This window comes from Giraffa tippelskirchi, chromosome 9 (assembly GCF_054371585.1).
Source record: "Giraffa tippelskirchi isolate mGirTip1 chromosome 9, T2T-mGirTip1v1.2.pri, whole genome shotgun sequence".
Lineage (NCBI taxonomy): Eukaryota > Metazoa > Chordata > Mammalia > Artiodactyla > Giraffidae > Giraffa > Giraffa tippelskirchi.
The window spans coordinates 48,953,184-48,966,224 of record NC_137283.1 but is presented as its reverse complement, the minus strand read 5'-3'; the positions used below and the strand labels follow the sequence as shown (position 1 = coordinate 48,966,224).

General features: G+C 47.1%; 1 protein-coding gene and 1 long non-coding RNA gene across 35 annotated transcripts in view; one reads left to right on the top strand and one right to left on the bottom strand.

Moving 5' to 3' along the window:
- Nucleotides 1–11,127, bottom strand: part of USP4 (ubiquitin specific peptidase 4) — a 40,223-nt gene extending 29,096 nt beyond the window's left edge. For 23 of the 34 annotated variants that reach the window (XR_014064159.1, XR_014064161.1, XR_014064158.1 and 20 more), the window contains exons 1-6: nucleotides 11,012–11,127; nucleotides 9,071–9,198; nucleotides 4,658–4,788; nucleotides 3,174–3,300; nucleotides 2,440–2,585; nucleotides 2,267–2,328 (exon numbers count right to left, since the gene is read on the bottom strand). Coding sequence is in view for 7 of the 34 variants with exons in the window: in XM_081525506.1 (XP_081381632.1) it covers nucleotides 2,267–2,328; nucleotides 2,440–2,585; nucleotides 3,174–3,300; nucleotides 4,658–4,788; nucleotides 9,071–9,198; nucleotides 11,012–11,112 (695 nt within the window). In the remaining 27 variants the exon portion in view is untranslated. Of the gene's footprint in view, nucleotides 1–2,266; nucleotides 2,329–2,439; nucleotides 2,586–3,173; nucleotides 3,301–4,653; nucleotides 4,789–9,070; nucleotides 9,199–11,011 lie in introns of all 34 variants that reach the window. The other 11 variants (XR_014064172.1, XR_014064171.1, XR_014064170.1 and 8 more) reach the window with 2 other exon arrangements.
- Nucleotides 11,128–11,314: 187 nt separating this feature from the next.
- LOC145520074 (uncharacterized) lies at nucleotides 11,315–12,839 on the top strand. Its single transcript, XR_014064200.1, has 2 exons — nucleotides 11,315–11,508; nucleotides 12,113–12,839. It is a non-coding gene; the product is annotated as an uncharacterized LOC145520074 (long non-coding RNA).
- The last annotated feature ends 202 nt before the right edge of the window (nucleotides 12,840–13,041 follow it).

Genomic DNA, 13,041 nt, shown 5'->3' with positions numbered 1-13,041 from the left:
CTAAGCAGCTGGGGATATGAATTCTGCTCCAACTAGCACCGCCTGCCAACCTGTCACTCTCCCTCTATTCTGACTCTGGCTGTCAGCTTCTCACTGTGGCTCCCTGTGAGCCTTTCACCAGGTGAGATCACACCCGTTCTCACTCACCACACCCCTCCAAGGAGCTCCCAGCTCATGGAGAGGCAGAGATGGAATCCAGAGTCCCACACGGCTCACCTCAATCCCCCTGTCATTCCTCCGAGCACCAGCCACAACTAACTCCTGCTGCTCTTCAACCAGGCCTGCTCGGCCCCAGGTCTTCTGCAGCTGCTGTCACCTCCACCTCACAAAACTGTCCTGCTCACAAAGCACCCCACTCCCTGCGGATTCCCTTGCCTCCTTCATGACCCTGTTCAAATGGCACGTCAGTGGGGCCTCCCTATCATCCCGTTTATGCCCAAAGCCTTAGCACTTGCTGATTTTTCTTCCTTGCTTTTTTCCCAGAGTACCTGTAAATCTACAGACATGTGTCTTTCTTAAACTTATTTTCTGCTCCTTGAGGACAGAAATTTTGTTTTGTTTACTGCTGCATCCCTGGCACCTAGAACAGTGTCTGGCACTACTGGGGGAGTAGTAAGATGAGCTGTGCCTTAGGAATTCTGCTCCGAGCTCATTCACCACTGGACATCCTCTACCAGGAGACTCTAACATTTGGGGCGTCTCAGTGAGGCAGTGCTCTTTTCCAAAAGTGGTTTCCCTTCACTGGAATCTCTTAGGTCTGAGGTTCTGGAAGGAGTAGGGAGAAGCAACAGGAGGAAGAGAAAAAGGCACAACTGCCAAGAGTCTGCCTTGGCCCGTACCCCTGGGCTCTTTCACTCCAACCTGTCAGCCCTACCTCAAAGACTAGAATCCAAGCACCTTCTGTCTCCTAAGGAGGTTGTCTGTTTTTATGTTATTTTCTCTTAGTTCTGTGGCATTTCCAGTTCCAAGAAGGAAGTGAGAAGGCTGCTGGGCTACTGTTATCTGGTTTTTAGGCTGCTGTCACAAATCACCACAAACTTAGTAGCTTAAACAACAAAGTTTATCATCTTATGGTTTTGGAGGTCCGAAGGCCAAAATGATTGTCCTCGAGCTAACTCAAGGTGTGGGCAGAGCTATGTTCCCTGGTGAAGGATCTAGGGACTTCCAGAGGCTGCCCAGCTTCTCTGGCTCACGGCCAGTTGACTCTGTCTCAGATTTCATTGCTCTGACTCTCCTGTCTCCCTCTTTTGTTTATAAGGACCTTGTGATTATGCTGGGCCTACCCAGATAATCCAGGATCATCTCCCATCTCAAGATCCTTAATCACATCTGCAAAATCCCTCCTGCCAGGAACCTAACATATTCACAGGTTCTGGGGATTAAGACATGGACTTTTGGTGGGGAGGGGGGAGACACAATCACTATTCTGCATAACAAAGCTATTCTGTCATCTTCTCAGGAACTGAGGATCAGAGTTTCTTACACTGAAGTCCATGGCTAAGCTTTAGGAGGGGTCTAAAAAACCCTTGAGATCGTTGGCAAAATGCTGTGTTTCTCAAGAGAGAGCTTGTAGCTTTAGTAAATTTCATAGTAGAGCTATGAGCCCATTACCACAAAACACTCACTGTCCAAGGCCTGACTGAAGGAAGAGAGCCAAGACCAACTCTGTCCCAATAACTACTGGAACACAGACACGATTCCCTTATCTTATACTGTATGAAAAATCCACCACTCCTTTCTGTCCCCTTCTCAGAACATGCATTAACTCCACACCGCACATGAACCTCTCCTGAAGACAGGCGTCCCTGGAGTCCCAGTTTAGTACTAGAGTAATTCCCCCAGGAAGTGACAAGGGCAACAATCAGAAACACGCCCCCAGGGTAAAGAGTGGGATGGAATGGAACTATTACCTTTAAGTAGGTAAGACCCTATGTCTGAGCCCTCTCTTCCTCTATCAAAGCCCCTGCTATAGATGGAGAAACTAAATGCCCTTGACAGAAACAAAGCCACATCTTGGCTGGGCAGCATCCCCAGATCCCGGCCCCTCCTCTTCCCCATCTCCTTCTCAAAAGCAGAGGCTCACTGCTTGGTTGACACGTCCGACAGCTTTCCCTGGGACGGCTGCCCAGCATGCTGCTTACCAAAGGCCAGGATTACAGACTCTGGATACAAAAGCAAATGTTTTCCATCTAGTTTAAAGAATGGTTTTTTTTGGTGTCTCTCTTATACCCGTGTGCCAGGCCACAGAGAGAACAAGTTCACTTACTTTGATTGCTGGGTCTGCCTTGGCCATGTGCCATCTTCATTTTGGGGCTCAATTACTAGCACCTGAGTGAAAGAGGAAACCATATTAGGAACGTGCAAACCATCTCCCTTGCTGACATGCTCCTCAGCCCCTGGGCGGGGCTGTCTGCAGGGGCACGGCCTGGGCCCTCCTACCTGACCCTGGTACAGCCCGGCATCCTGCACTGTGTTGTCTAGCTTACTCAGCTGCTCATAGGTGTTGCTCATGTATTTGTTCCACAGCCGTGTCTCACGCTCCGCAGGGATGTTGAAGAGCTTCCTCATCTCCTTCTCGATGGTTGCTGGGGACAAGCAGACACATCACTCTGGGCTTTCTTCCGGTACAAGGACAACAACAGCCAGGGCAAGCTGAGGCACATCATCCGTCCTTTTCAGACGGTCATGGGATGCTCAGCATCAAAAGCTCTGACTGACCTCAGCCCCTTGGTGACTCCTAAGGCCAAACATCTTGCATGGGGCGTCCTTTTATACTCAAACACCCAACGACTGCGCCTAGGCTTCTCATTCTTTGATCATGTGGGTCCCCGTTTACAACACAAAAGCAACATGGCATAGTGAAAACGGACCTCCGGAATTAAGACAAATTTGCTTTCAAATACTAGGTCTGCCATTTTCTCAATGAGATTTCTTCACCCTTATTACCACACATTAAGTGGGCAGAGAACATGCACAGTGCTTCATACAATATGACTGCCAGGCTTAGCTGTCCACACGAGTGCCCTGGAGAGCAGGCACCCAGGTCAGGACAGGTAACCACAATCGGAGACTATCTGGGTAACAAGTCTAAAGAGGATACCCCCCCTCCTCTCTCATTAGCCAACATGCCCTGCACTCTCACTACTTCCTAGAATGCCAGCCAGGGGACTCACCAATGGTGTCTGCCTTGCTGAAATGGCAGCTCAGCACGTTGGTGGGGTCACTGTTCTCACAAAGCTTCAGTTCCAGCAAATACACCTCCACCTTGCAATGCTTGACAAACAGGCCATGTTCCACCACCTGTGAACGAGAGTGCGGGTGAAGGAGCACTGGTCCCACACCAGGACGGTCTGGGAAGCAACATGTCTCATCAGTGACAAAAGGCAGAGTCTATATGACAATGAGTGTGAGCTTTAGAGTCACCGGCATGTGTCTCAGGAGTTTAAAAATCTTATTTCCACTGGCCCCAGATAGATGAGGTGCATGGGAAGGAATATTTTCAGTGAGCCCAGACTCTGGCATCTTCCCATACTGAAAAGCACTAAATTCCTTCACTTGAGATATGTGGTTTTCCTTTACTTAACAATAATCTTTCGATGTTCAGACTACCTGCCCTTTGTTGCGAAACTTCTCCATAACCTGGCTCCCCAAGCCTCGCCTCCTCAGAGCAAGTCTCTCAGGGTCACTTGAGACACTGTCTCCTGGGGGCTTGAAGTCCTAAAAATTTCCACCAAATAAAACATAACTCTCAAAGGAAAAAAAAAATCTTATTTCCACTCATTAGGACTAACCAAGAGCATCGTGATGGAACCAGAGCTAGCAACAAGAGGGCACAACAGCAAAGTCACTGTTCATCTCTAAGTGGATCGTGATACTGCCCTTGCAAGGTCTGTGCAATCAGAGGCCTGGAGAATACAATTAAATCCTTTGGCAGCATGCTCACCACACGGCAGGACTATAGGCATTGGGGGACACTTGTGAAAACTGGCCTGCCCCTCACCATTTGATTCCTAACCCCTCTCGGAGTCCTAGGTTTCGGGTTGGAGAAAGAAGGTATTCCGGCCCTGAAGAGTGACGCTTGGAAGCTTGCCCTCAGCACTGCAGCCCTTCCCTGCTCTGCTAAGAAGGGAAACTGCACCCCATGCAGAGTGAGAGATGTACCCAGTGCACACTCCTCCACCAGAGATGTCCCCCTCTGATGGGACAAGGAAACAACTGTGGGAGTCAGGGAGGTGGTATTCTTGTTAGTTCTGGCCACCAGAGGGGTCGACAAGCTGGGTTTCTCTCCCAGGGCCTACCTTCCCTTAGAGATTCTTCTTCTCTCGGCTATTAACACCTGTTTTCCGAGGTACTCAACAATGTGATCAGAGCTTCCTAACTACAGGGGGGAAGAGCAGTATCTGAAAAGTTAAGTTAAATAAGAAGCAGCACATTACTGTGTGTCCATATGCCCCCAAGTGAACCTTCCCTCACAGAAGCTTCCAGAATGTGATCTTCTTGTACTGCTGGACACATCCCAAGCCACTGGGCAGCTGTGATGTTTGGAGGCCTCCTTTCAACAGCTTAGGAATGTCTGTACCCCAGGAAAGCAACAGCAGTCAATGTCAGGGAGCACTCACAAACACTGACCAGCAGGTGGGACAATTCAGGTACTCACTTTTCTGACAATGGGCTGCTGGCCTTCTACGCAGCCATACCAGTTTAGTAACTTATTCCAGGCCTCTGCTGGGACCAAAACATAGTCCAATTCATCAATTAAATGTTCCTTTAAGGTCTGACTCTCAGGATCTGAAAAAGGGAAACAGCACAGAGCTCACTGCTCTTCTCCGCAGAAATGTTTGTTTTACGTGAGTCTCATCTCCTTTTCAGAAACAAGAAAAGTATTTATGGGAACAGGTACAAAACTCCAAAATTCTGTCACTGGCTATAACATAGAGCAGACCCGGATGATTGTCTTTAGCTGTGATTTCTGAATAGTTTGTGAGGAACTTGTATTTCTTCCAAAATTGGAGGGAGAAGGAAAGAGAAAAGAGAAAACTCCAATTTACATTTTCAAAGTGCTTCCAGCTCCACAATTAAAACTGTTTTTTTTTTTTTAAATCTTTATTGAATTTGTTACGATATTGTTTCTGTTTTATGTTTTTGGTTTTTTGGCCACAAGGCATGTGGGATCTTAGCTCCCTGACCAGGGATGGAACCAGGCACTCCCTGCATTGGAAGGCAAATTCTTAACCACTGGACCACCAGGGGAGTCCCTAAAACTGTTTTATTATGAATATTTAACAATATTCTGCTGAGTGAAACTGCACTGAAATCAGGTATCACCTTTCTTTGAAAGATTTACTAAGCAAGCAAATGAACACGTCAATGAAGTTAAGTTTATTTTTACCAAGAGTCATTTACCTTTCTTAGTGTCCAAAACTCCAAGACAAAAACTCAGCTGGACCCCAGCCACACAGAGGGAGAACTTCTTTAACATGCAAAGCATTCACCTTACACCCTCCCATGGAGGCAACACAACTGGGATTCAGAAAAGGACATCCATGGACTTCCTTGGTGGTCCACTGCACAGGAATCCGCCTGCCAAGGCAGGGGACATGGGTTTGATCCCTGGTCCTGGAAGATTCCACATGCCACCGAGCAACTAAAACCCTCGAGCCACAGTTACTGAGCCTCAGTCCTACAACTACCGAAGCCTGTGTGCCTAGAGCCTGTGCTCTGCAACAAGAGAAGCCACTGCAATGAAAAGCCTGTGCACTGCAACAAAGAGTAGTCTCTGCTCACTGCAATGAGAGAAAGCCCATGTGCAGCAAAGAAGACTCAGCACAACCAAAAAAGAAAAGGACATTCATGGTCTGAAATATACTCTCTTAATGGAAGCCCATGGGACTGGATCAAGGGAAGACTGACCACCTCCCATCCAGGGAGCATCCCTGCTAAGCCTGTGCACATCAACACCCGCTCCTGAAACAGTGGAAGCCACTATTCTCTTCCAGACAAGTGAAGCCACAAAGCCAGGGAAGCAGAAAATACCCACAATGGTGTAACTCATCTGTACAAGGTAGACAATGTTAAAAATAAAAGCCAAAAACAGCACTCGCAAGATGACCGGGGCTTCCCATCTGATTCACCTTCACCTTTTTCATTACCAAGGAAAAAGGAAAGACACTAAATAGCCTTGGAGAACAGGAATCCCAAAGTGAGAAGGATGCACGGATAAACAAAATGCAGTATATAAGCACAGTGGTGTATCATTTAACCTTCAAAAAGAAGGAAATTCTGACATGCCATAATATGGATAAACCTTGAGGACCTTATGCTGAATGCAAAAAGCTGGTCAGAGACAGACAACCACTGTATGATTCCACTTATACTAGGAATCAAGAGTAATCAGACTCAGAGACAGAAAGTACTATGATGGCTGCCAGGGTCTGGGGAGAAAGGAGATTGGGAACTACTGTTTAATGGGTATGGAGATTCAGCTGTTGCTTCTGTTTTAACATTTACATTTATTTCTTTAGGACATGCTGGGTCTTCATTGTGGTGTGGGGGCTCTCTAGCTATGCCATGCGTGCTTAGTTGTGGCATGTGGGATCCAGTTCCCTGGCCGGTGATTGAACCCAGATCCCTTGCTTTGGGAGTGCACAGTCTTAGCCACTGAACCACCAGGGAAGTCGTGAGATTCAGTTTTGCAAAATAAAAAAGTTCTGGAGATTGGCTTCACACCAATGTAAATACACTTCATACTACTCAACACTTAAAAATATTTAGACAGTACAACTTTCCTGGTGGTCTGGTGATTGAGACTCTGCACATACACTGCAGGGGGCACAGATTCAACTCCTGGTCAAGGAACTAAGTTCCCACATGCCACAAGGCAAGGCCAAAACAATAGTAATAAAATAAATTTAGATGGTAAATTTTATGTGTATCTTACCATAATTTAAAAGGAAAAAAAAAAAGTGGTTCCTCACTGATGAGCCAACTCTTTTCCACAGCAGCTCTGGCACAATTATTCACACTGACAGATCATACGTTTTCTACTCAGCAACAGAAGGATGATCCAGGAGGAGTACTTGAAACAAAAGCTTCACACCTCAACTTCAACGTCCTCTCTGATTTGCAAATTAAAACTCACCAAGGTTCTTCGCCAATCTTACTTGGAGACGTATACCTTATTCATTTCTAACACTAAAACTATGCAGGTCTGGCTACCCATGCTGTGCCCAACAGCAGCCACAGACCTTTAAAGGTAGGAAAGGAGCCAAGAGCTTTTAGCGTCTTTAACCTGAAGTACGTCAGTTCTACAGGGCTTTCTCCTCTGAGGCTCAGTGACAGTTTTCTCAAACGTGTCATTCTCATGACACTCAAGGGCAACACAGGAACTTAACTGGAATTTTCAATACAGTTCACCATTTTCACTTAAAACTGCATCAGTCAAAGGGCATCATAGTAAAAAGCACACAGGGGTTTTGCAATAAGATTGAGCCTTTGCAAATTTCTTCAACAGAACAAAGGGGGAAAATGAGAGCACAACTTGGTCTTAGCATAAGGATTCCATCAGATATACATGAGGGGCAGAGGTGGAAAATGAGAGAGGAATTGAGCAGATTACATTAGTGAGGATATGCCCTACCCACTCCTTCCCACTCGTTCAAGAGCCCCTTCTAGGCAACTCCCATGACTATAGGTGGCAGGCAGCCAGACTGGGACTGGCAGGTGACTGAGAGTCCAAGAGCTAAGAGGGTGGCCCTCATTGGCTAGAGATAGGCCATTTCTGCTCTGTCAATGTTCCAGGGTCTGAACGGAATGTACTTCTCGCCTCCCAAGCGCACAACAAATGTTTCCAGCCTAATCCAGTGACATCGAATTGAAAGACAACAGAAGAAAATGCTTGCCCTCAGCTGAAGGTCATACGAAATGACTTGAAGGTCCCTCCAGCTCTAGGATTCTCAACACCAATACTATTAAAAGCCTTAACTGGGGTGGGAGGTGGGAAGGCGGTTCAAAGGGGAGGGGACATATGTATACTTATGGCTGATTCATGCTGATGTACGGCAGAAGCCAATACAATATTATAAAGCAGTATCTTTCAATTAAAAAAAAAACTTTTTTTAAAGCCTTAAGAATTCCCCTTCTCAAATAAAAGATGGCAACGGACAAAGTGCAAATACAATACAATGATCCTTTGGGGCAACTTCATGGTATACTTCCACCTACAACAGGAAGAAAAGCCTATAACATCATGTCATTCAGATCTCCCAGAAAACAAGGTATACACTGAAGCACTGCTCGTTTTTTAAAACACCCAGGATAGTGTTAGGTATCTGAATCAAGCCTCATGCGTTGTCTGCCTTCCTGCTGCCTTGACTGTGGGCCCAGGCAACAGATCATCTCTGTCCTGCTTGCACGGGAGTCTAGAAGCAACGCAGATAAAAGGCGAGGAAAGGCCAACTGCCGTTTCTATGCATCCAAAGGTGCAAGCCAAGCTCAGGCATGTCATACTTCACTTTTTCAGTCACTTCTTCCATGAGGAGCTGGTCTGTGTTTATAACTCCACTAACCTTCCACCTCCCCTCACACTACTTCTATGACAAACATGGCCACCACAGCAATGCCTGATGAATGTTGTCAGGTCTACAATTTGTCCCACTGCAAAGGTAACACAGAAAATTCTGGTTCCCAAATTTCAGATTCCAGATGCAGTTTCAAAATAATATCCTATTTCTTTCCATTCAATATAGTAATCTAAAATCTGAAATCTCTAGCAGAACTTGAAAAAAAAAATGATAAAGAGGGACAGGCAGACATTTCTTCAAACATTCCTCATTAAGACATTTCTGCTTTTACTAAAAGGAGTTAACTCAGGAAAAAAGCAGCTTCACTTCTCTGTGAGGGCCTGCAAAGTCTTCTGCTATAGACACAAGTCAAGGCCCCTTGTTTCTGTCCTCTCACAGTAGGAAAGTCAGGTTCATGATACCCGCGGCAAAGACAAACACAACCTCAGGCCACCATGACCTCAGTTTACCCAAGTGGACATTTCAGTTAGAAAAGCAATGGGATACTGTACCTGAAAAGAGTCCGGAGTTATCTATCGGGCCAGGATATAGATTATGTTCACCCACATTGTACATATCCCAGCTGTCGAAGCCCACATACTTCTTCCACTGCTTGAACCACCGGCTGTCGATAAGATACCTAGAGACAGACAAAAATGTACTGTACCAGAAAACCTGAGGTTGTATGTTTCTGCAGCTGCTCCCTAGATTTTTTAGGGTCCTTCCACTTGGGGAACAAGCAATCCCTGCTAAAAAAAAAAAACACACTCTCAAGAGTAAGAGCAGGGCCAGGCCCTCTTGGGCCTGGAACAGAAAGCCTGGCCCAGGGAATGCACTGACTAAGTGAAACGGCTGTTAAAAGAATAAGTAAAAGGAAGGAAATGACTAGCTTCAAAACCCTTGTTTAAAGAAATTCTTTCTATGGGGAAAACCTTATTTGCTAATGACCATGTCATTAATTTCATAATGATCTTTACAGAGGTCCTTGTTCAGGCAGACAGTTTGGTTACACTGTTTTGCTTCATGTGAAGAGCATTAAACCAATTTTCTTTCTAAAAACAAGATAATAACATAACACACTTCAGTTTTCCTTTGAGGACCAAACATGTGTGTGTGTATATATATATATAATATGTGTATATGTATATATATAATATACATACACACATGTACATATATACATACACACATATAGATATATACACACATATATACGTACAATGTCATGGTGCGTTTATCTTATCAAAAAGCATTATGTTGACCTGGTTATATTTTAAAAGCATCATCATGCTGTTTTATTAATACAATTAAGACAGAAGGAGGGGGAAACCTCTGTAGGGGAACAAAGCATAACAATTATAGTGGTGAGTCCTTCAAATTTTATAACCAAAAAACTTCAGAGGAGACCAGACAGCTTCCCAGAGGCCACAAGGATCCATAAATATATCCAAATCTCTAAAATGCTCTTTTCTCTCCAAACACTTTTACTGTGTGATTTTGGTCTATCTGAAACCTCCTCTGCTTCTGCTGACTATTTTTCATGTGTCACCACTATTCGGGATATCAAGTACTTCTGCTTGCTCTGCCTATCGCAGCTAGGCCAGCTCAAGGACACTGTAACGACTGAATTCCTCCTAGCTTTTCTTCCCTGCTCAATTTCTCTGTCACTGTAATACAGCCATTATCTCCACCACCATCGTTTCTTAAAAGAGGGTTGCTCAACCACATTCCGTGCAACGCCAAGCCTCAGTTTCTGTTTCCACACAATAATACCACCCGGGAATAGTCTAAGTACTGTCCCTGCTACTAGATAATTTATTAAGAAAAACTTATTAACTCAGACTTCCTCGACCAAATCTTTTCAGTTAGGCTCTAAGCTACCCGCCTCTTCCACTCCGAAACGCTGCTGCCACCAATTATTTTTAACATTTGCTACCAAAATAACCTGGGACTCTCAGACAATTGTTCATTTACTGACCTTGACGTCTGTCCAGCAGTTTACAAGTTACAGAGTATCTACGTCTGATCTACACCTCAAGCAACTGAGGGGGGGTTACCAAACATCGCGATCTTGGTCTTAAAAATAAGAAGCCAGGGTCTGTGAGGTGTGGACGCCTTCGCCCAAAATCACAAAGTGAATCTTCAAAGGTAAAGGACTCGCCTCAACCGCAAGGTCCCCGGGAGTACTCCCCTTCTTTCCATCTCGAAGCCCTAGCCTCCGCTGGATACGCCCCCTCGGGCTCCAAGAAGATGGGGACGACCCTCAGCTCCACCCACTCTTTCATCCAGGGATCCCATCCCTAAAGGGCGGGAGTCCAGCCACTCTGCTCTCAGAGTCACCAACATCTCCCCTGCCCAGCCCCTAGCCAAGCCGGGAAAAAGGGGCCCGGGCCTGAACACCCGAGCGCCGGCCCCTGATCCCAGTGGGGCGGAAAGGCGAGCCCGGCGCTCACCACTGCGCCCCTCGCTGGAGCGTGGTCCTCATCAAGGCCCCGAGCTCGGTTTTCTGGGTCTCCGCATCTGGTCGCTCACGGTACCCTCCGCCTTCCGCCATCTCGTCCGCGGCCCCAGCCCAGCCGGCCCGGACATCCGCCTCGCGCACAGCGTGCTGTGGACCACGCCCACGCGCGCACGCACGCACTCACGTGCGCTCACGCAAGCCCCTCTTCGCGCGGCTCGCCCCTTGCTTTCCCCCACCCCCTACTGTGCACCCCGCCCCCCTCTCGCGCTTGCGCGGTGGAGCCGGGAGCGGAGCCGGAAGAGGAGGCGGGCGTTGGGAAAGGGCTGTAGTGTTCTCAGCTAGGCAGGCGTCGCGGAGCCGGCGCCGTCCGGCACACTTTTCTGTGTCCAGCCCGGCGATCTCGAGGAGTCAGACCACAGGCCTCACGACCCTTCGGGTACCTCTTCTGGTCTGCAGGGTTATCCTGGTCTTAAATCAACGCAGCGCCAGGTGCGAGGAGTCCTGAAACTAGATTTTGTTGTTTTCACTCCAGCCATTCCGTTTTCAGCAGAGGCCTCAGGCTAGCCGTTAGCTGCCCAAAGGTGAACTCTGGATCTCTGTCCGGCAGGCCCTGCGGGAATGTTCGCAATCATCTCTGTCTGAACCCCAGAATCACCTGGCCCAAGCCGAATTCCACAAGCCCTCCACTGAGCTAACTGTTTACTTTATCGGGCAGGCAAGCAGCCACAGGGTGGCGATAGCAACGGGGGTGGGAGGAGCGGTCCAGGTATATTCTCCACTTCAGGTACCTAGGCTCCTGCTTTGTTGTTGCGACAAAGTACAATAGCCTGAACACCTAATGGCTCCCACTCGACCGTGCGTACAAGAAACACAGCCCTCCTTCTGGAGGGCTAGACTGTGTGTCTGGCAGCTCCTGCCCTCAGAAAAATTAGATATGACTCAGTACCTGCCCTTATCCAGTTATCCCCATTTTTTATGCACCAGGGACCTATTTCGTGGAAGAACTTTTTTCTTGAGGTGGGGGGGGTTGGATGGTTTGGGGGAAGATTCAAGCGCATTACATTTCTTGTGCCCTTTATTGTTTTTACACCAGCTCCACCTCAGACCGTCAGACATGAGATCGCAGAGGATGAAGACTCCTGCTTTACCCAATCTAATAGAGGAGAGGAGCTATTCCACAAATAACCCCAGCGCCAAGTCAAGCAGTGTGTGATAAGCACCATTCAGTTCAGTTCAGTTGAGTCGCTCAGTCGTGTCCGACTCTTTGCGACCCCATGAATTGCAGCACGCCAGGCCTCCCTGTCCATCACCAACTCCCGGAGTCTACCCAAACCCATGTTCATCGAGTCAGTGATGCCATCCAACCATCTCATCCTCTGTCGTCCCCTCCTCCCCCCGGTCCTACCCAGCATTAGGGTCTTTTCCAATGAGTTAACCCTTCGCATGAGGTGGCCAAAGTATTGGAGTTTCAGCTTCAACATCAGACCTTCCAATGAACACCCAGGATTGATCTCTTTTAGGATGGATTGATTGGATCCCCACGCAGTCCAAGGGACTCTCAAGAGTCTTCTCCAACACCACAGTTCAAAAGCATCAATTCTGTGGTGCTCAGCTTTCTTCACCGTCCAACTCTCACATCCATACATGACCACTGGAAAAACCATAGCCTTGACTAGACGGACTTTTGTTGGCAAAGTAATGTCTCTGCTTTTAAATATGCTATCTAGGTTGGCCATAACCTTCCTTCCAAGGAGTAAGCATCTTTTAATTTCATGGCTGCAGTCACCATCAGCAGTGATTCTGGAGCCCAAAAAAATAAAGTCTGACACTGTTTCCATTGTTTCCCCATCTCTTTCCCATGGAGTGATGGGACCAGATGCCATGATCTTAGTTTTCTGAACGTTGAGCTTTAAGCCAACTTTTTCACTCTCCTCCTTCACCTTCATCAAGAGGCTCTTTAGTTCTTCTTCACTCTCTGCCATAAGGGTGGTGTCATCCGCATATCTGAGGTTATTGATATTT